The 21,726-nt window shown below is 40.9% G+C and overlaps 1 protein-coding gene across 1 annotated transcript in view; it reads left to right on the top strand.

Moving 5' to 3' along the window:
* The window catches only part of SNAPC1 (small nuclear RNA activating complex polypeptide 1), a 202,768-nt gene extending 182,867 nt beyond the window's left edge, over positions 1–19,901 (top strand). Inside the window, exons 8-10 of the mRNA XM_069207392.1 lie at positions 1,259–1,403; positions 11,450–11,524; positions 19,262–19,901. Of these exons, the coding sequence (XP_069063493.1) occupies positions 1,259–1,403; positions 11,450–11,524; positions 19,262–19,317 (276 nt within the window). The 3' untranslated portion in view covers positions 19,318–19,901. The remainder of the gene's footprint in view (positions 1–1,258; positions 1,404–11,449; positions 11,525–19,261) is intronic.
* Positions 19,902–21,726: the final 1,825 nt, after the last annotated feature.

Raw genomic sequence — 21,726 nt, 5'->3', positions numbered from 1 at the left:
TGTGAATGAGGGCCAGAGATGTGCTCAAATCTGTTGCAAACTTGGTGTTGTGGTTAAGGTTGATGATGCCCAAAAGAGCCAAACTCATTGTGAAAACGATAAAACCTGATTTCAGGATATAGACATTCATTTATGAAACTGGCTCTAAATGAGAAGAGCTTTGTGTCCTGAGTAAGGGTCACAGTTGTTACTGTCATCCTGCAAAAAACTTGATTCTGCAGTTTCATGTGCTAATTGGAGAAACTCTTGTCCATCTGTCTCCAAGGGTGCATTAATATTAGATTTAAAGGGTTGACTTGTTATGGATAGTGGTAGAGGACAAGGACACACCTTAGATGCTATTTCAATATTTAGTGGAGTATAAAACGACATAGTAACTCTTTGGAAAGAGAGATGGTTGTGTATTTTCGGAATACATTATGGTAGTGACTACTGTGTGATATCGCACATTACACTAATAGTGATCAACCAACGGTGTGATCTCTGATAAAATTGAAACCCCAATCCTTATTTGATGCCTAGAAAGTAGGCTCAGTGGGGCATAGTAGCAATGTATTTTTCTTTGCCAAAACGATGGTCAAACATTGCGCACTGCAGAGGACTTAGAAGGTTTTAGAGGTGACTTGTGTGATCTTAAGGTCATAGACAAAGCTAGTATCTTGTGCTCGATTTTAATTGCCCTAAAATCTGTCTCTCAGACGTAGTGGCATATTGTAAGTGGACAGGACCGGTGATTCCTTAAATCCAGGAAATCCTAGGAAATGGTATGTTTGAGGATGTTTGTGGAGAGTTTCAGAAATGAACTCAACGGAGGTGCAATGGTCCATCAGCTTTTAAGATAACTATGAAAAACATTCTGATGGTTCTGCTGAAGATCCCAGGTTTCAGGCACTTCTAAAAGTACATACATTTTCTGCTTTGATTTCACATCACAATCCTATAAATAGAATGAGTCAGCAAGTGTATGACCATATTATTATTTTAGGGATGGCTTTTTGCTCTAAAGACTTCAAGCAAAAGTGCACTGAATTGGTTGAATTTTTAAGGAATACTAAATTAAATACAAGCTGAATGTAAATTCTATGTTGGACTGTAAATGAGGCTCAGGTTCCATAATGACTTTTATAATATTGTTGTGAAAGAGGTCCAGGTTGTAAGAAGGCCTAAACTGGTAGTAAACATTTTATTGTTTAAAAAAAAAAAAACGGATAAACTCTATTCTTATCTGTCTCGTGTTCTCTCGCTCTATATATTTCAGGCCCCGAAGTCAAGAAGGCATCGCCAGGTAAAGGTGGAATCGTCTGAATCTGGATCTGACCAAGGAAAGAAAAAATTAACAATGGAGCAAAGAAGTAGAAAGAGACTACATCCACGTTTTAGAAAGTCATCGGGTGAAACCCAAGGTAGCTCTGGAGTTTAAAATATACATTGTGTTCTTAACACCTAAATAAAAAGAATATGTGGAGCAGAGCCATTAAAATCCTACATTTTTAAATAAAAACACATTTAGCTTTTGTTCAGTTTTAACTAGAAACACTGTTTCAGTATGCCATTTGATTACCCCTTTTTAGCAAATGTAGCCATCTCTTGCTTTTTGATAGTATAGTGAAACAGTTTTGCATTAGATCATATACGTTAACTGAAGAGATTAAAGGGAACGAGGTGTGCATTGTATGGATATTATTTAGGGCTCAAATGGGACCTCTATAAAAGTGGTACTAGACTAGACTGCGTACTGGGCCTAATCAAGTGGAAATGGAGTGTGAGTTGAAGTTCTGGGTTGATATTTAATCTAATAGTTTTGTTGAGGAGAATATGAGAAGTAAGAAAAACAAGGCTAAAGGGCATTCCTTATAGAGCATTTTGTTTTTGTAATTCTTCGAGTGAACATGAACCAGACACTTGCAACCAAAAAACATCAAATGTACTACCATCATTATATTTTGTTAATAAGTATGTACAGAATGGAAAATGTTACTTCCCCAGTAGACATCTGTTTGTGGCATGTAGATTCACATGCTTTGCCTAAGTCCACCATCTAGTGTTGCGCTAGGAGTATTGCAAGTTATTTTTGTTTGAAGAATCTTTTTGTGTTAAGAGATCGATTGACTCCTGCTTTCCATGATACTGCGCATGGGCATCGAGTCCTTTATTTTTTCCCGTAGGCAGGTGAGGTAAGGAAAAAAAAAAAAAAAAAAATTATATATATATATATATATATATATATATAAAAAGGATGTCTATGCAGTGTATGTACATATGTACAATATTTGTAAAATATTTGTGAAATAGTTTAACTACAACCACCACAGGCTTCCGCGGAGGTGGGATGGCGCATGAGAATCTACAGCACTACATGCCATAAACAGATGTCTACTGGGTAAGTAACATTTTCTGTTCGAGGGCATGTGTGGCTGTAGACAAATATGCTTTCCATAGACTGTAAAGCAGTTCTCTCCCTGTAGGCGGTGGCTAGCTTGTAGGAGTTAGAGTAGTCTGAAAAAGTGTCGTGAGCACTGCCTGGCCAACATTTGCTTGTTGACGAGCTAAAACATCTACACAGTAATGATTAGGGAAAGTGTATGGTGTAGACCAAGTAGCAGCTTTACAAATATCTGCTATTGGAATGTTTCCTAAAAAGCCATGGAAGCACATTTTTCTTAATAGAATATGCTCTAGTAGCTGTAGGTAATTTTATTTTAGCTTCAAGGTAACAAGTTTGAATGCACTTAACTATCCATCTAGCTATTCCATTTTTTGAGATTGGATTGTCTTTGTGAGGCATTGAAAATGCTACAAAACGTTGTTTGGATTTTCTAAACCTTTTAGGCCTATCAATATAAAAGATAAGAGCTCTTTTAACATCTAGTGTGTGAAGAGCTCTTTCAGCAACTGAGCCTGGCTGTGGGGAAAAAACAAGTAACTCAACTGAACGGTTAATGTGAAATTGTGAAACTGCTTTTGGGAGAAATGTAGGGTTTGGCCTAAGGACTACTCTATGTACTTGGAAAAAAAGGCTATTCTAAAGTGAAAGCTTGTATTTAACTTGCACGTTGTAAGGAAGTGATAGGCACTAAAAAGGCAACCTTTCATGAATGAAAGAGCAGGAGTGCATGGTTTCAAAAGGTGGACGCATGAGTCTAGTAAGGACAATATTAAGGTTCCATACTGGAGCTGGATGAACCCAGGATGGAATAAGTCTTTTAAGACCTTCCATAAATGCTTTGATTACAGGAATTCTGAACAAAGAAATAACTGCTTACCTCTTTTGGAGGTAAGCAGTTATTGCTGCTAAATGAAGTCTAATAGATGAGTATGCTAAATTTGCTTTCGTAAATGTAGCATGTAACAAACAGTGTCTTGCACTGATGCTTTGAGTGGGTCAATGTGTTTAGGTTGACAGTAGCATTCAAAACGTTTCCATTTTGCAGCATAACACCGTCTGTAGTTGTAGAGTTGTAGAAAGGAGTTGTAAATGTCCAAACTCTATGGCTTCAGGAGCCATATCGCAAGACTGAGTGTTTTGGGGTCTGGATTTCTGATTTGACCTCACTTTTGAGTCAGAAGATCTGGTCTGTTTGGATGTTTCTGGTGGGGAACCACAGACCGATCCAACAGTGTTGTGTACAAAGGCTGGCAGGCCCATCTAGGGGCTACAAGGATCCTGGTGAGTGAGGTTTGTCTCAGTTTGCGAATTGGAAATGGAATGAGTGGGAGAGGCGGAAAAGTGTATGCAAATATCCCTGACCAGTTCATCATAGAGCATCGCACTTGGACTGATGGTGTGGATACTTGGACGCAAAGTTTTGGCATTTTGAATTTTATGCAGTGGCAAAGAGGACTATTTCTGGTGTTCCCCCCACAGGTGAAAGTATTGCTGAAGTACTTGTGGGTGAAGTTCCCATTAGTGGACTTGTTGCTGCATCCTGCTTAGGAGGACTTCAAACTGATTATCCATTCCCGGGAGATATTCTGCCAGTAATTGAATGTGATGGTGAATTACCCATTTCCAAGTTGTCTGAGCAAGAAGGAACAATTGAGACAAGTGTGTTCCCCCTGTTTCTGCAGATAATACATGATTGTCGTGTTGTCTGTACGGACTAGAACCACTTTGTGGGAGAGTTGTGGCAGAAATGCTTTCAGTGTTAGAAAGACTGCTACTAACTCCAAATTATCAATGTGATAAGTTTGTTGAATGGGATCCTACCTGCCTTGTATCGTAAGGCTGTTGAGATGAACCTCCCAACCTATCTGTGATGCATCTGTAGTGAGACTGATCTTAGGCACAAGTTCTTGAAACAGCCGCCCCTTGGAGAGGTTGATGGGATTCCACGCATTCCGAGAGCAGCGAGTGTGGCGGTCCAACAACACTAGATCCTGGAGATGACCCTGTGACTAAGCCCACTGACCAGATAGACACTGCAGTAAGGGAGGCATGTGTAGTCTGGCATGAGGAATGATGGAAATGCATGAAGCCATCATCCGTATTAGCTGCATCACCATCCTTACTGTGTAAGTGTGGTTCTCCTGTAATTGAAACAGAAGAGTTTGGAAGGCTTGAATGTGAGCTGGGTTTGGATATGCCAACTCTGAGTGATTATTGAGAATTGTTCCCAGATATGACTGTATCTGTGAGGGTTGGAGATGAGATTTGAGGAAGTTGATTGTAAATCCCAGAATGTGTAGAAGATTTACTGTGTACGGAGTATGATTCTGACATTGTTGGATGGTATTTGCCTTGATGAGCCAGTCGTCCAGTTATGGGAAGACTTGAATATGTTGTCTCCTGAGGAATGTGGCAACTACTGCTAGACATTTTGTGAATACTCTGGGAGCGGTTGTTACCCCAAGTTGGTGTAACCATTAATTGATAGTGTTTTCCTGCAATGACAAATCTAAGGTATTTGCAATGTGCTGGATGTATGGGAATGTGAAAATAAGCATCCTTGAAAATTAAGGCTGTCATTAAATCACCATGTGACCATGTGGAAATGCTCTGAAATGATGTATAGGTTGAGAGGTCTGAGATTCAGAATTAGTCTTAGTGACCCATCTTTCTTTGGTTTAAGGACGTTTAGGGAATATATTCCTAATCCTGGAGACAGGGGAACTGGTACTATAACCCCTTTGAGTAGAAAGGATTGTACCTCTTCTTTCAAAGGAGTGAGATAGTTGTGTGAAAGTTTGTGAACCCAAGGGAGGAATATTTGGTGGCGTGGAAATGAGTTCTAGACAGTAACCATGTTGGATTATTGATAGAACCTATTGATCAATGGTGATTGAAATTTGCTGGTCTTCTCCTGCTTGAGAGGTGTGTGTTGGAGGAATCTGTAAGCAGTCACAGGCATGTGTTTGAGAAAGAACCTCTAGAAGTGGATGCCTTACCTCTGCCTTTATTATTTGCGCCCCTGTAAGAGCCTCTGAATGAACCGCAATTGTAAAAGTGTGTTCCTTGTTTGGCCTGAGAGTTGAAAGGCTCAGTAAATGACGTTTTGAAACCCCCCCTAAATTGGGGTCTGTGAAAATTACCCCTATTTGGTGTAGTTAGTAGGTCCCCCATAGCTTTAGCAGTCTCTGAATCTTTTTTCAGCTTGTCAATGATGGTATCAACTTCTGGGCCAAACAAGTGTTCTTTATCGAAAGGCATGTGGCTTGAAGCCTGAACATTTCTTCCAAGCATGCCTTCTTATAATAACACTGGTGTTTACACCTAGTGCCGCCCTTCTGAAACTATCTCTTGACTCCTTTTTTGATGTTCCTGTGGTAGGTACTGAGCAGTTCTTCCATCTCGTCCCAGTGGGCCCTGTCTTATCTTGCCAAAAGTGCCTGTGAAATTGCAATTCTCCAATGATTAGCAGCTTGTGCAGCTACTCTTTTCCCTGCTGCATCAAGGTTTTTGTTCTCTCTAATCAGGAGGGGGAACATCTCCTATGGACTTACTATTAGCACACTTTCGTGCTGCACTTACGACTGTGGAGTCAGGAGGCACTTGTGATTCAATAAATATAGGATCTGATGGTGCTGCTTTGTACTTTTTGTCAACCCTTGGGGTTTTAACCCATGCCCTAACAGGTTCTTTAAAGATATCTGTGGCATGTCTAAGCATACCTGGCAACATGGGTAGGAACTTACTCTGTTTGTGAGTGCTAGTCAGTGTATCAAAGAGGAAATCCTCTTCAGTGGGGTCAGTGTGCATACGTACATTATGGTATGCAACTGCCCTTGCAATATCTGTTGCATCTTCAGGGACTAAAGGCCTTGCTGGATACAAATCAGGGGCACTAGGGAGTATGGGATCTGGATCATATAAATCACATGGATCTACATCCTGTGGAATTTCACCTAAATCATCTCCATGAGGTGATAATGACCGTTTTGGATAATATTGTGTCTGTATGAAAGATGTAGGAGATTGTGGTGGTGGTGGAGGAGTAAGAGGAAGTACAGGAGAGTGAGGTGGAGAAGGCTGAGGGTGATCTGGAGCCTTCCCTTTGTCCTTAGAGACCTTCTTAGGAGGAGGAGCAGTGTCCAATATCTCTTGAAAGGTAAGTCTCCCTATAATTGGAGCAGGCAGAGAAGCAGTTATTTTCTCTGTTCCCTTCTGTATGTGTATCTGGTGCTGACGAGCGTCTATTAGTTCCAGAATTGGCTCCACTGGTGAAGTTGCTCTAGATGAAAGAGCAGAGTCCTTGGAAGCCATTGTCCTCGGTTCGAAGTTTTCAGAATGGAATCCTTTTGTCAAACCGAAGGTGTCTGCTCCAGAACTGATGTAGAAGGCTTCTTTCTCGGAGCCGAAATGCTTAGGTCAAAAACTTGACTCGACCACGTGATTGTGTGGGATGCAGTAGAGTCTGTGGTCGATGCCAAAAATGTCATGGCTTTGGCAATTTTCAGTGCTGAGCCAGAGTGCGGGCATCCGAATGTAACTTTCGGATCTGACTATGGCCCGAAAGCAGTGGTGGACTGACTACCAGCTTAGATGTTTTTCCAAAGTCTTTAGATGGGAAGTTGGGGCTGATGTACTCCCATGTTGTCCTGCAGAAATCAGCTGACTCACAATGTCAGAGTCGACGTCTGACTCGGAATCCCGAATGGAGAGGGCTGACTTTGTCTGATTTCCTCCTGTGCATGTTCCTCCCTGAAGATGTTGGGAGTGTCGTCCTGTGTCTTCAATGCCATCTCCAACCGGTGCACTCTTTGGTCCCGGAGAGTCTTCTTCGATCTAAAAGACCTACAGGGTTTGCAGTTCTCTTCTTTATGGTCCGGGGACAAGCTCAAGTTACACACCAGGTGTTGATCGGTGTGTGGAAATTTGGAGTGGCATAGAGGACAGAACTTAAATGGAGTCTGCTGTATCAGCCCTGCATATTTCAACAGCACTTGAAGGAGTAGGCCCAAAAAGGGCGTTGACACTCGGAAGGACGGAGAGCTGACCCCGACGCAGGAATTCAGATCGAGTACTTTAATTTTGGAAAATTGCGATCAAAATAGTATACCGTCGTTGAAAGAAAGACTGAAGGGAAAGTTCGGAAGAGACCGAGCAAAGAAATACCGGAATGAGAGGAAACATGTCTGAATCTGATGATGGAGAGAAAACAATCTAACAAAGGATTCCATGCCTATGCACAGTATCACCGAGAGGAGTAGTCACTCGATCTTGTGTCTTGAAAAGATTCTTTGAACAAAAACAACATGCAACACTCCGAGCCCAACACTAGATGGCAGACTTATGCAAAGCATGTGTATCTACAGCCACACATGCCATTGAACATTTAATTATTACACTGAAATATTGCTTAGAGCACACACATAGGCACAAGACTTCAAGCTCATAAACACCTTTTAGGTGCCATGATGACTTGAAGCAATTTTTTAAAGACCCTGTAATTTTGAAATGGTAGTCTTTATAATCCGTAAACGTCTCAGTGCATGGTATTTCTTCTACAGTCTCTGATCCTGTACATGATTCCAAAGTGGTCAGGTTACCAAAGTTGAAAGGTGGTTCAACAACCTTATTCAAAACATGCAAGTTATAACTACTTTGCAAGCTCAAACCAAATCCAGATTTTGGGTTACCAATCGCACTCTCAGGTCCTCGTCTTTTTTTTAATCTGTTGTCCAGGTTGTACACTGGGTGGTTGTGGGCTCCTGTAGTCAATTACAGATTCAAAATGGTAGGTTGTACATTATAGAAATAATGTATAACGGTGATTAACTAAAGCATTTATGGGACAGAAAATGTAGTCACAGAAAGTATTTTGTTTTTGTTAAAACAAAATATCAGTCCATAGTTAAGTAAACAAAACCTGGGAACATAGAACAAACACAGAAAAGGCGATGGGAGGATGCTTGCAATAAGTCTAACCACTGGCAATCACTAGGGATAATATTGCAACCCATCTTTCTTTTTTGCCCACCATACCATCTTAGATTAAACCCAGCCGTATGGAAAACATTCTAGGTCCCGTCTAAACCAAGCAGACAAAGACTGGTTTCACCCTGATTGGGGCTTTTCAGATAGGTGTATCTTGGTTCCAGTGGCGCAGTGGGCAAGTGACTCATGTCTGGGCATACCCTAGGCCACTTAGGGCATTAGGGAGGATGCTTGCAGTAAGTCTAACCACTGGCTATTGCTACAGGTAGCATTCCAACTTATTAGTCTCTTGCCAGCCATACCACAACACATTAGGCCCAGCTATATGCAAATCAGTCTTAACACTTCTCCAATAGGAACAGTCCATACTGAACCACCAAGCCTGGCCTGGCAGTTCAGACTAGACTCAACAGGGTCAAGACTGATTTGCATATGGCTGGGTCAAAACTGAGGTGACATGGTGTGCACAATAACCATGTCACCTCAATGGCTGAGATGTGGCCATAGTATTACCAGTGGTTGAGATTAATTAAAATTAAACCATTCCACCCATCACTTTTTTGTATACTTTAGTGTATCGCCCTAAGTGGGATGGGTAGGCTCAGAAGTGGGTCCTGTGCACGCTGTGTCACTGGAACCAAGCAATACCTGGGTAAGAGCCCTAAGTAGTGTGCAACAGGTCCTGGGTTGCTTGTGTTCCGGTTCAGGAAGGATCTGGCCTGCCTGTTCAGGCTGGACTGTACTCATTGAGGTAGAGTCAAGACTGATTCGCATGTGACTGGCTCCAAACTAAGGTAGCAGGGTGTGCAAAATAACATCTGACTGGTATGTGGCCATGCGTAATTACCAGTAGCTGAGATTAATTTAAGCATTCCATTTATCATTTTCTTGTTTACTTCTGCTCTATCAGGGCAGTATTTACTAAGATCTTTGGATCTGCAGGTGTGGATCTTACTGAGTACATAAGCACCACCCTTAATGATCAGGTCAAATGGTCTCTACAGTCATTACTAGTGTGAAAAAGTGTTGAAATAGGGCCCAGTCAAAATTCAGAAAGTTCAGTGATGACAATCACGTACCAGCGGTGAACTTTCATTTTAGCAAACACTTTTTCTTTACTTTCCTTGAGAATACTTCATAGCAGTATGCCAGAGTGAAATATGTTGGCTGTTATAATACATTGCAAATTTCACACTATCCAAGCTGTGTTGCTCCATCCTCGAGTAATAATCTATTTAAACCTAAAATCACTTGTGCATGTTTGACAAGAATGCAATTTGTACCATCACATGACACCTTCCTTGCAGGCTCAATCATCAACCCACATTTGAAGTCTAAATACAACTTCCTTTGCTGATTGCCTAACTGCTTCTTACTACTTCCTTAGCTCCTAAATAACATAAACTGAAAGAAAGATCACAGACATAACTGATTGCCAATTTTGATGACTAAGGATAATAGGAGGGATATGGCATGGAAACAGCTTGATGAAGGGTGAATGAGTTGCTCATCCTGAACTTGTGAAAGAAAGTTCTGCAGGCACAGAGTGGAGCAGGTCCAGTGTATACTTATTTTGTGGCTGATATCTGCAGCAGCAGGCATGACTTAGATCAAGACTTGGCTAAATAGAAGAAAAATATTTTCTTCCATCAGCCACCTCAGTTACCAAACAAGCGGGCAATGGCTGGGAGGTGGTCTGACTAGGCAGAACAATTCTCTTTTCTGGCAGCGGTGGCCATAGCCTTGTAAGCTCAATGCACACTTGCCCAGGTACATGCATTTCACTTTAGGGACGACTGCTGAAAATTAAGAGGTGGATGGATTGATGGGTGAATAAAGCTACACCCTCCATTGTAAACAAGATGTACAAATCACCGCTTATTTAGAGTAAATGGAGTAATGGATAATTTATTTATTCTAAAATATCAAGACAACTATTTGGGATGTTTATCAACTACAGCTGCGTGAATCAGTGTTACTTGATGCGTGATTTCTGTCCCTGTGGTTCGCTTTTTGATCTCAAGTGATTAGTTCTGGCCAAGTTCTGTTTTGTATCGCATTTCTCCTGATCCATTTATTATGTGGAGTTTGGACCTTGTTAAAGGTTGGTTCAGAATTTGGGGATCTGGTTGCTTTCTGATTAAAATGCACCTAGCAGACAAAGAATTGAATGTGACAAGCAGCGTGAGAATGATTGATGATTGAGTGTATGTTTGATGTAAAATAGTCCTTCGTGCATTCCAGTGGAGGCACCTTCTGTAAGACTAAACGATATCTTAAACAGCCAATTGTAGCAAATGAGTCACTATTCCTCCTGTGGGTTGAGCCAAAACCCACTCTATGTATATTTTAAAGAATTTGCAAAAATACATCTTTGCATACAGCTGTTATGTCAAGTCAATCCTAAAGAAACAAGTTATGTATTTATTACCTGTTGAAAAAGTTCTCCATTGTTCATAGCATCTATAAGGTGGCATTTAAGTTGAGCATTTCTTTTAAGAATGATTCAATACATCATCAACAGTCACCAACAGGCGGGTTCCAAAATGTTTGATGACATTTGATCAGTTTATAAAACCTATTGTGACATCATTCATATGATGGTCCCGTTAAGGTCCAGATGAAAAGTAAGTTAAACCATATTGGTGGATTCTTCTCTAGACATTTTGACAATAGTTTGGGTTACATTTTATTGGGTTGCCATACTTGTTTAACCTGTAGGTAAATATTGTCTTGCATTTGTTCCCAAGGCCCATGATACGAGTCCCATCTGTGTGTGCTATTAGTAATCGGCCAGACGATGTAGTGTGTAATGTTTGATCTGCATGGCTTGCCAATATTATTCAAGACAAAATAGATACTCCCCAATGCATCAAAAAACTGAATACATTTTGTGAAAGTGTTCTGAGGTCCCTGTAACGGCTGCTTTTTCAATGTAGTGGAGATAAACTAATCCCATCCATGAAACCTTTCCTCATGCTGTATGGGAAAATGTGCTATCAATCCACCTCTCTAGAGTCAAGCTCAAATGCTTACCAAAGAAATCTTTGACCTCTCACTTTTCCTGTTGTTCAGTTTCAGATGAAAAAGACCTCCGTGGGAGTGTGAGTATGCCAGTAATAATCGAAGAAGATACTTCCAGTGAGAAAGGTATGTTAGCCTTTAAGCAAATTAGTTTAATAATTGGAGTTTCATTCTATTGTACTGCCTTTTTGTGCCTTCACGACAAAATGGTGTAATCATTCTCTCCTGGCTGCACATCTCACCAAGCATCCTGAAATCCGATCCGCCATGACACATTGTATTTTGGTTCGTGTGCCTTTTGAACTATTCGAAATGTTTCAAGGTGTATGTAAGTGCATGCAGCATCAGTGGCACATTGAATGAGATGGCTCGTTCACAAGCATAATGTTACACAGAAATGAGTGTCAGTTGTCTGGTACAGATTTTCCGATTTAAAGTGCAGGAAAGTCCTTGTTGATGTAAGGCTTCATAACTAAGTAATTGCACATTACGTTCTTTGCTTACCACCTAACTACAAAAAAATCCATCGGATACACATACTGATTTTTGAACAATCATTCGTCTACATTTCCAGAGTTTACGTCATCTGATCAAAGCAATAATGTGGCAAGTCGTTGGTAAGGTTGATAATACGATTTTGCACATATGTTGGCTAAACTGAGTACATCATTTGATCTTATTCCTAGTTAGGATCTTTACTGTAACTAGACGCATCAGAAGTAATGGGCTGTCGATGTGAAGACATACCTGCTCTGGAAACCAATTCCACTTTTCAAGATGTCATTGCATCAGGCTCCTTAACATCTCTTACTTGTATAAGATTATATAACTTATAGGATATTTCTAAACATCTTCGTACCTTTTCAAGCTTCCACATGTCAGTCACATGAATAGCTCCCTTATTTCTTCTTCTTCTTGCAGTGATACCATTTCTGAATAGACTAAACGCCTTTTTGAAGAGGCACTGCAAATGTACCCGATCTGTTCCGTCAAACAAAAGTCCTGCGTGTTCAGCATTATATATCTTCTTGCAAATTGTAGAAGGGTGTGAGAGAGAATTGTAGCACTTCCTCCTAAGTAGTTATCACAAAGCCAAATATGTCAGTTTGTTAAACTTGAGCTAAATCTGTTTTTTTTTCCAAACTATCCGGGACCTCTGGTTTGAAGAAAAATAGTTTGTATCACCTTGTCATGGAACATCTTACTTGAAACACTGAAATCCTGTCACCTGAGTAGGTTATCCATCTGCACTTGTACTGTGTGTTTAAAGCTTTTAATGAAATATCTGGGTTTTGAGGAACGAAAGAATGGAATGCAGGTAGATTTATATACTTGTTATTAATAAATTGCTGGTATTATTTTTTTTATTTAGCCCATTTGATCCATCAGATATAGTCATCAGCCCCTTAAACAGTTTTCTTAAACGCAGTAAAATATAGCATTTTCTTTACAATTGCAAATGTTCCACACTTCTTAAGAATCGGCACAGCGCAATTGTACACGTTAAAAAGTACTTGCACATCACATAGTATACGTACACATCACAGAAACGGATTTGATGTTTGCCCCCTTTTTTTTTTTTCACCCAACATCATCCAGTCCTAAACTCAGTAACTCTTTTCTCAGATCAGCCATTGTGTGGAGGTACATGCAGACGTCTTTCTCTCCAGAAATGAGAAAGCAAGACATACAATTATTTTCTCATCTACCTATAGCCTGTCCTTTAGCAAACTCCCAATTCATCCCTGAATCTTGGAATGGAACTTTAAGTCCCATCCTTAACGTAATACGTACGTTTCCACATTACATATTATGCATGGATTTAAACATTTCTGAACATGTGTCTATTCCAAAGGTTCTTAAAAAGGCGTCTCTTCTGAGAGACTGTAGGCCGGATCTGAGCTGTTCAGGTGGCCATGTATTTAAGTAGTAGAATATCTGAATTTGCTTTCAAGGAGTGTTGGTAAGTTCAGCCCAGAGTGTGTTAGTGCGTCAGATCTTTATAAGTAAACTTACAAGGGGACGCAAATAGGTTGATGAACCTTTTGACTCACAATTAAGAAGTTCTTACCATAGCTCCAGTACATCATCAGTAATCGATACACAATAATCAACAATCAGTAATCAATAAAATCAATAATCAGTGGAGTCAGTAATTATCATGCACCATGACCTTTCAGTCATGAATAACCACACCCTTAGTAAAGTTTAGAATGTTTATTTTCCCTATATTAACAATGCTTAGGTCATGTAGATTAATCTCAAAATCAAATGACACATACAACAACAACACTGGTTGTCCAACGCGACCGAGGAAGCGCAATCTAATCAAATCTTGAACTACAACACATTCTAGAGTTACGGTGCAAATCAATAGCAGAGTCTGCTGCGTCAACGTAATGAAGTACATGAAATTCAGAAGAGAAGTTCATCAAGCATTAGTCCCTGTTATCATAACTCAATTGGCGAGAATCCTTAACTAACATCAGATCAGCATGTTGGGCTTCGTGCAAAACAATTTAGTAACACAAATTTGGAAAATCATCTAACTACCATAGTCATAGATAAAACAGGGCAGTTGGTACCTAGAAAGAAAAAGCAAATATGCATGATAATCACGTTTCGGTTTATACCTATCCTCTGTAGGGGTCAGCAAAGCAGAATCAGTCTTCGTCCTCAGGACATCAGTCGATCAGCAATGCATCAGGCTCTCGGTCAGGAAAATACGGCCCAGTGAGCCAGAATGTCGGAAGGAATAGTCTGGGGCCCTTCTCCCTCTCCTAAAATCTGAAGTCTTTTCCCTCTCCGTTGTTGTTATATCAAAGTCACCTAAACTATCCTCTAATTCCCTGTTGGTCAGTTAATCTTATGTTCACACTCTGTCCAATAACACTGCTATACCAAATCTATGAATTCTGATATTTCTCCGGTCTCTTACTGATGATTGATTCGCCCTGCGATGTTCTCATCATTCGGTTCGTCGGGTAACAATATTGTTGAAGCTTCTACTCTAGTCAGTATCTTCATTGTTCTTGTCCTGGGAAAGTCCGTCTCACACACATTACACATAAAATGTTGCATTAACAAGAACATCATCTCCTAACAGTCGGTTCTCATGAAAAGCTTCTGTTAAGCACACTTAACAATACAATAGACATTTCACAGTTTAATTCAATTGGTTGGCATTTTTATTAAACGCTAATAAATACAGCTTTTACATGAGGCCTGGCAAAATTGGCCAAGACACTCGCTAAGTTAAGGCCTACAATTAATAAGCTAAAGCATACTTCATAAACATTAATATGACATATTACTGCGCTAGTCTAACACATATTTAACATTTCATAAGTATCAGTACATTTTGTTAACACTGGTGGCCATTCTTCGAGGTCACATTTTCAAATGTGTGCATTATTTTTCTATGTTATTTCATTTTCTACATAAACTCATTATTCAAAACATATAAACACTCATTAATAATTTCTTATTAGACACCTGCGCTAGCAAGTGTGCCTGTTACAAGCACATTTGAAGACCAAATAACTGCTTCAAACACTTACCCCTTGACCATTGTAATTCACTGTATAAGCGACGACTTGAAAGATGAGAGGTATATTGTATACCACATAAGACATGCCACTATGCTTGTTAAATGTAATCCGCCCTAATCAGTTCAGAACAGTCCTTGCTGCTCTTTGACCCCAGGGCAGCTTCCTAGTCATGTTGTTGGTAAACTCTATAACTAACTTGTGGCTTGGCATTCACCACTCCCAATTCTTGATGTCTTAGCCACCATGGGACCATGAATGCTGTCTTTCCATGTACAAGAACTTTACTGGACTTATTTTGTTTACACTTACAGTCAGCATATTACTGCAATAATTTACGAGGCCATGCTTCTGGTGCTATAGTACAATGAAAGTATGATGAAGAATTACCTAATCATCTGCCTAAAATATGGTGCTTACTCATCGTAGGAGAAAAAGCTTAGGCACCCTTTGTATAATGTGGTAAATCAGATGAAAAGATACAAGGATGCACAAAGTGCACAGCTTTCCTTTGGGCTATTGTGCTCATTATACCAACGTGCACATGCTTCCAGTTTCTTTGGAGTTCTGGTAGTTTGGCAATTGTGAGAAGGCCCTCTGGAATGCATAAAGCATTTTTATGTTGCCTCGCGCACCAGTCAAGTCTGTTAAGGTGGTTCACAATAATGTGATGTAACTGTCCTATGGTTGTGGATTTCTGTACCAACACCACATGTGAGAACACTGATCTGTTTTGCTGAAACCTGGTCTAAATCCAGCGTGCTCCTAAGGAAAATCCTGTACTGAACTGGTCTATTCTCACGTTGCCTTGGCGTCAGTTGGCAGAAACCTTTGCAGTGGAATAGAAACATTAAACTGTACAAGGCTGGGTGAGATCCATCTCCAATCATATACTAGAGTATTATAATTGCACCCCTCCAAACATCTGCTACCTGACCTCTATCATTTACCTAGACGAAAGTGGTTTGTGATTTTTATCGACCATCATTGAGGGTCACAAAGTATTGTGGACACTGGTATTCGGTCTCTGCCGAGTGTCTGGATAGGTTTCAAACTTTCAATATCTTTTTTTTTATTTAGAAAGTAAAACCAGTTGACGCAGGCCTATGTGCATGGGAAACTCGGTCATCCTTTCATCCACCTCTAATCCCTTAAACCGTGTTTTCAGGTCACCTAACAGGCTCATTGACATCAGAAAGCAGACTGCAATGCTTTGTAGTTTCAAGTAGCTTCAACAAGTTGCAAAGTCCTCTGACATCTTTTTCAACTACGTTTTGCATTAGACGCTACCATTTCTCATTGTGGCACTTTTATTTTGTCTGTATTAGTAAACTATCCCTTACTAAATTGTAAATATTTCTTTACTGTCAGAATAAACTGGATCATTCCATTGTATGAGTGAAAATATTGCTATAAATAGTCAATTATTTTCTTGGGGATACTTCTGACTTCGGATTCCCCCCATTTCGAATATCCCCAGGTGTCAGACTGGATCCGGTAGATGTAAATGGTAAAGCAGTGGCAAACAAAGCAGCATATAGTGCCTCCTCGGCATGCTGACATTTCTTCTTTTCTTTCTGCACCTCCAGACAGGGATCCAGTGACAGGATTTTTCCACAAAAAAACATAAACATTCGGACTTGGTGTGAAGGGAATAATGTCCCCTTCACAGACTACAGGATTTAAACCTTGCCTAGTCTTTAGAAACACATGTCTGTGAAAGAACCACGATGGATGTGCCTTTGGTGTTTTTGTGGATCAACTTGAGTTCATGCAGCGAATGCACCCTCATGAACTTCAAGTTGATCCACTGTTGTGAAAAGAAGGTGTTCATTGCGAAACACCAGAATAAACCATGCAATAGTGGCTTCAAGTTGAAGTGGAGAGTGTAGACTTTTTTCCCTCCCGCTCCCAAAGCCATTCCTGTGCCAGGTTCTCGTTGCGGTCAAAGGTTTTGGTTAAGCCTAAATCTAGGTTGAAGAATAAAGACAAGAAAGTTGAGCAAAACCTGCCCCCATGTCGCCACTCTCCATCTCCAGGAAAGTCATAAGGGCTTTAATGTGCCATCTTTGTAGCAAATCTAGGACTTCAGGGAAACCATTCATGGCTTCTTTGGCACTACACCTGTTCTCTCTGACATGCCTCTGGCGATGCAGGGGCCTCCAGTTGGGTTACCTCCACAGATCTATCCTCGGCACAGACTGTGCCCCGTGAACCTACTTTGAGTTCATCTATGACCTAGGTGCAGACTTCTGTTCTGGTATGAAGATTTGTACCACTCCCTTCCACATTGACACCTGTCCCACTGCCGGAGGAGTACTTTCACCTATAGTGGTTTTAGCCTACGAACCAAACTCGATCCAATTTGACTGAGGCAGCACCCCAAATCCACTTTGGAAGTACTTACCATTGGGTGGCTCCCACATAACTTTTGTTTCCTTTATTCTGATTGGTCCGCTCTTCCTTCCTGCCTCCTCCCAGGGCTTCAGCATGGAGTCTTCAGTGTCTGTTTGCCGTGGACCTTGGCCAGGTACCTGTCTATGGCCAGTGTCCTTCCACTGACAGCAGGCTTCTTCCTGGTAGTTTGTAAATTTTGGACATGCTCTCATCGAGAGCATGTCTCTGCATGTGTGTCCCGCTCCCTCGTCCTGCTTTCGCCAGCCCACCCCCTCTCACTGACCATTGTGGTTCATAGCCCTCCTCTGACCCCCCCCTCCAGCCCAGCCTGCCCCTTCTTCCAGGAAAAATAAAATGATAATAACATAACGTTATCATTCTGTGTTTCCTTTCTAGTGGGGCAACGTTCCTCCACGTTAGCGGAGGAGCCACCCCTGGCATCATGTGCCCTGGGTCTCCTTGATTTGATGCATTCTTATTTCCTCTGATGAGAGTGCCAACTTGGGAAGTGCCCATTATGGCCATGATCACCCAACCCCCCCCCCCCCCCCCCCGAATCTCTTTCTCTTTAAATTCAGCCTCCTCCACTGCGCTTTGAAGGAAAACCTGTGCACTAGTGATGCATTCAACTTCCACAGCTTGCTTTGCGCCTGATGCAAGCCATGCCTTCCTTAAGAATGGATTTCTAACCTGTGGGCATTGCTCAGAATTCCTTTCCGCTTCCCAGTGATATGTAGTCCACCTCCAGGCAGCACTCTCGTTGGCACCGAGCCAGCTCCTGTTTACCTCGATCAGCTTTACTAGTGTAAACCATTATTCTCCGGTTCTCTAGTCCTGTTGAAGCTAAACAAAACTACAACTCCCAGGGTGCATTGGGCAGTTGAACGAAAGCCCAGCAGTAGCATACCTAGTCCCCAGTGACACTGATCTGTGTTGCAGTCCAGCAGTAGAATTTCTGGTCTCCAGTGACTTGGAGCTGTGCTACTGCTTTCTGCCCCTCTCCCATCTTTGGAAGGCCAGCAGCCGCCTAGTAGCTACTTTATCTACAACGGTACAACTGAAGGATTCTAAGAATGGCCTTTCTGGCAAGACCGATCTTATTTGGTTACTTTTCTGGCGGTCAGGCACTTCGGGACCTTTAACTTTTTTAACGCAGCCTGCAGACAGCTGGTGTTCACTACTGAACTTTGAACACATTGACATAACCAAAGGGTTTTGCCAGTGCTTGTTAATGTCATTATGTTTCAGCCATATGTCACAGTCTCTCAGGGTTTATGGCTTTCAGCAGGACACCAAGAGGACATGGTAATGATTCCTAGCCTTAGGACCCTGCCTTGATCCTAACGTACATATAGAATGTGAAACCGCATACGTGATACTACTCTTGCTTGGTGTTGTATTGCTCATTCAATCTTTTCCTTGTACAGTGAAAAGGGAGCATTACTTAGATAAATACAATACTAGAATCATTAAATGCATGTTGGTAGAAGTCTGCAATTCAGTACAGTTTAGAACAGCATGCTTATAGGCCACGTGTATTTGTCATTACCAGTATCATCAGAATTAACGAGCTACTCATAACGAGGGCCAAATAAGGTAAATAAGTTAGTTTACAAGTGAATGTTGTCTTGAAGAGAAGTTGTTTGGGAAACTGAGGGTCGATTCGCACTTAGACCTCAAAAGGAATGAGCCTGAAATCAGAAATAGGATCTAAAGCATGTTTGTGGTTTGGCATGTAGTTGAGTGAAAGAATGAGATGCATTTCGTTAATAGAACACTGAGTTTTGCCCAAACAATGATGTAGGATGGATTTTTACTAACGTTCTTCTTTGTTATCTCTTGCAAGCAAAATGGGTTTCAGTATATGTTTTAAAATTAGAAGAGTTCACTTTAAATTCTCTTTAACTTTGGTTTTCAGAAGCTCCATGTGTGAAGAGGAAAAAGCGCCAAGGGAAGGCACTGAAAAAACGCTAAAGGAACATTAGACCTCTTGAGTGGTTTCCAATGCCAGGCGCCGAACATGGAGTTCAGAAGAACAACCAAGCCTTCAACAAATTCTGCATTCAGGCCAAAACGATGGGAAGGACTACAGAATGGGTTTTAGATGGTTCCTATTGTCAACGTCATTCTTGTTATCCAGTCAACAGAGACAGTAATGTACAGTACAAGGAAATGCCACCCTGCTAGACCACATTACTGTTAAATATGTTCAAATAAAGCCAGACAATAAAGGACTCACTAAAAACACGTTCAAGACCAGTGTTGTAAAATATTGTGTGAAAACGTGGCAGACGAGCTAATATGCCTTGAGTGTATTTAAAAGAAAACGTATCATTGATGCATTAACTAGCTGAAATGAGCACCTAGATCCTCTCATAATGTAGAAAGGACTTATGCTTTGACCTTTGTTTTGTAGTGGCAACTCTGATTTATTATCTTGAAGAGCATCTGTTGATTGCAATAAACTGTTCCGCCATATTGTTGATCAATAACTCAAGATTTGAAAAGAACTGTTGAGTAATGGGTTACGCTTAATAAACAATGTGATTGTGTTTTAACCTGTTTTCTCCTTTGGGTCACTAGCACAAGACATTTGATCATTTGTTTCATAAATTGGATGCAGGCAAGCTTTCCTATTCTGACACTGGGCATTCGTGGGCAAGGTTCATCTGAGTAACAAGGAATTTGCCCACAGTATGACCTTCTCCATTTGACCACACCACAGTGTGTATATTAGACATACCACTTCACCTCACTGTGCCTTACTTTAGTTGCATAATTACGTTTAACAACGAGATAGACTTTGCAAGGTGCTGTCAGAGTCAACGTTTTGCGTGTCTGGTTCCTTTCATGTGTCTTTTGGCTAACATGCGCACCAGGTTCTGCACTTGTGAAAGGGTTTAGTCACACAAAGATGTTCATGGGAGTAAGCACATTTCAGGAAGTGGGTATTCCAGGCAGGAATGCGGTTTGATTTTTGGCACTCATAAACTTACATAATTATGGGTGTTCATGACAGTCCTGACAAGACAAGCGTAAAACCTGTTCCAGGGTGTGGCAAGAACACTACTGGAAATAGGAGGGGTGCAGAGGAAGTAGGTTCTCCATAGGTAAACACATTTTACCCTAAGAGAAAAAAAAACAATCAAGTGCATCAACCCTTACTTGGAAAAATTTTTCCATGAGCAGGTGCACACATATCTTTGCTTACATGAAAACATAATGCACAAAGGTTTGCTAAGATTATGTGTGGAAAATGTGAATTGTTGCAGGTTTCCCAGCTTACCTGTGGAAAACATTACTGAATGCTTTGTGGTCTCATGCCTCTTTTACTAGAATATGTTACAAATGGTTAAGAAAGGCGAAAGAGTGGAAACATCGGTCACCATGTAGTAATCAAAACAATGTAGATATATATTGGAATACATTCAGCAGGCTGTAGTAAATGCTCCAATCTTGTTAAGTTCATATGCTGCTCTTCTTTATTATAATTATTCCTTAAATATCATTGTATTTCTAATATTCTGCATACATATAACAGTTGTTTAAATCTGTGACTTTTTTGCGGTCATTCTTTCTTCAAAAGACCTTCGTATTCCAGTACGTCACTAGCTAGAGTCTGGAATCTGAGAGCCAATCAATCCCTTTGTAATAGCTATAATATTGCATTCTCCATTGCCCACATATTCTTCAGTTACAAGGCCCACAGTGATTGCACTTCTATTGAGATAATTGATTTTTTATCAAATATTCCAAATGTTCTTGCATAACCTCTGACAGACCTATAGATCTGCTTAAGGGCCGTGTTGTGCTTTAGTTTCTGCCCTTTTCCCTCACTTGCATATTTTGTGTTTTGCAGTATCAATCAAACATTGTTTATTAATGTTGTGGTTATCTTAGTGTTGCACCAAATATGCATTTATTTTTTGTACTGAACGTATCTGCTCGCAACTCTTAACTGCAGGTTCCTTACCTTTGAATTTCCCAGGCATCAGACTCCGGAATTTTTTTCGTGAGCAGTAGCCCTGCGCGCTGGTAGGTCGGCTCTGTGCATCGGCATCATCTGCGTCAGAAGTGGAGTGACGGTCCCTATGTAGGCACCACCTCGCTGAAGTTACTTATTTTCTTTCCGCACCAGTTAATGCCAATCCAGAGAAGAGCTACCCCTCTGTTTTTTTACAGTCCTTTTTTGACATTTGGTCAACATTGTGTTTTGAAGGGACTTTCCTCCTGGTGTGTCAAGGATGTCCTCGAGAAAGACCGGGTTTAAACTGAGGCGCTTGAGTGTCAGAGCAGGCCCCATCAGGTTCTTCACCAGCTCCGATGGGCCCCATGGATCTGATCATGGATCTGGACCGGCGCCAGTTGTGTCACCACGGCCTT

The sequence above is a fragment of the Pleurodeles waltl genome, chromosome 9 (genome assembly GCF_031143425.1).
Source record: "Pleurodeles waltl isolate 20211129_DDA chromosome 9, aPleWal1.hap1.20221129, whole genome shotgun sequence".
Lineage (NCBI taxonomy): Eukaryota > Metazoa > Chordata > Amphibia > Caudata > Salamandridae > Pleurodeles > Pleurodeles waltl.
The sequence above is the reverse complement of the archived record's forward strand: the minus strand, read 5'-3'. Positions and strand labels throughout refer to the sequence as shown.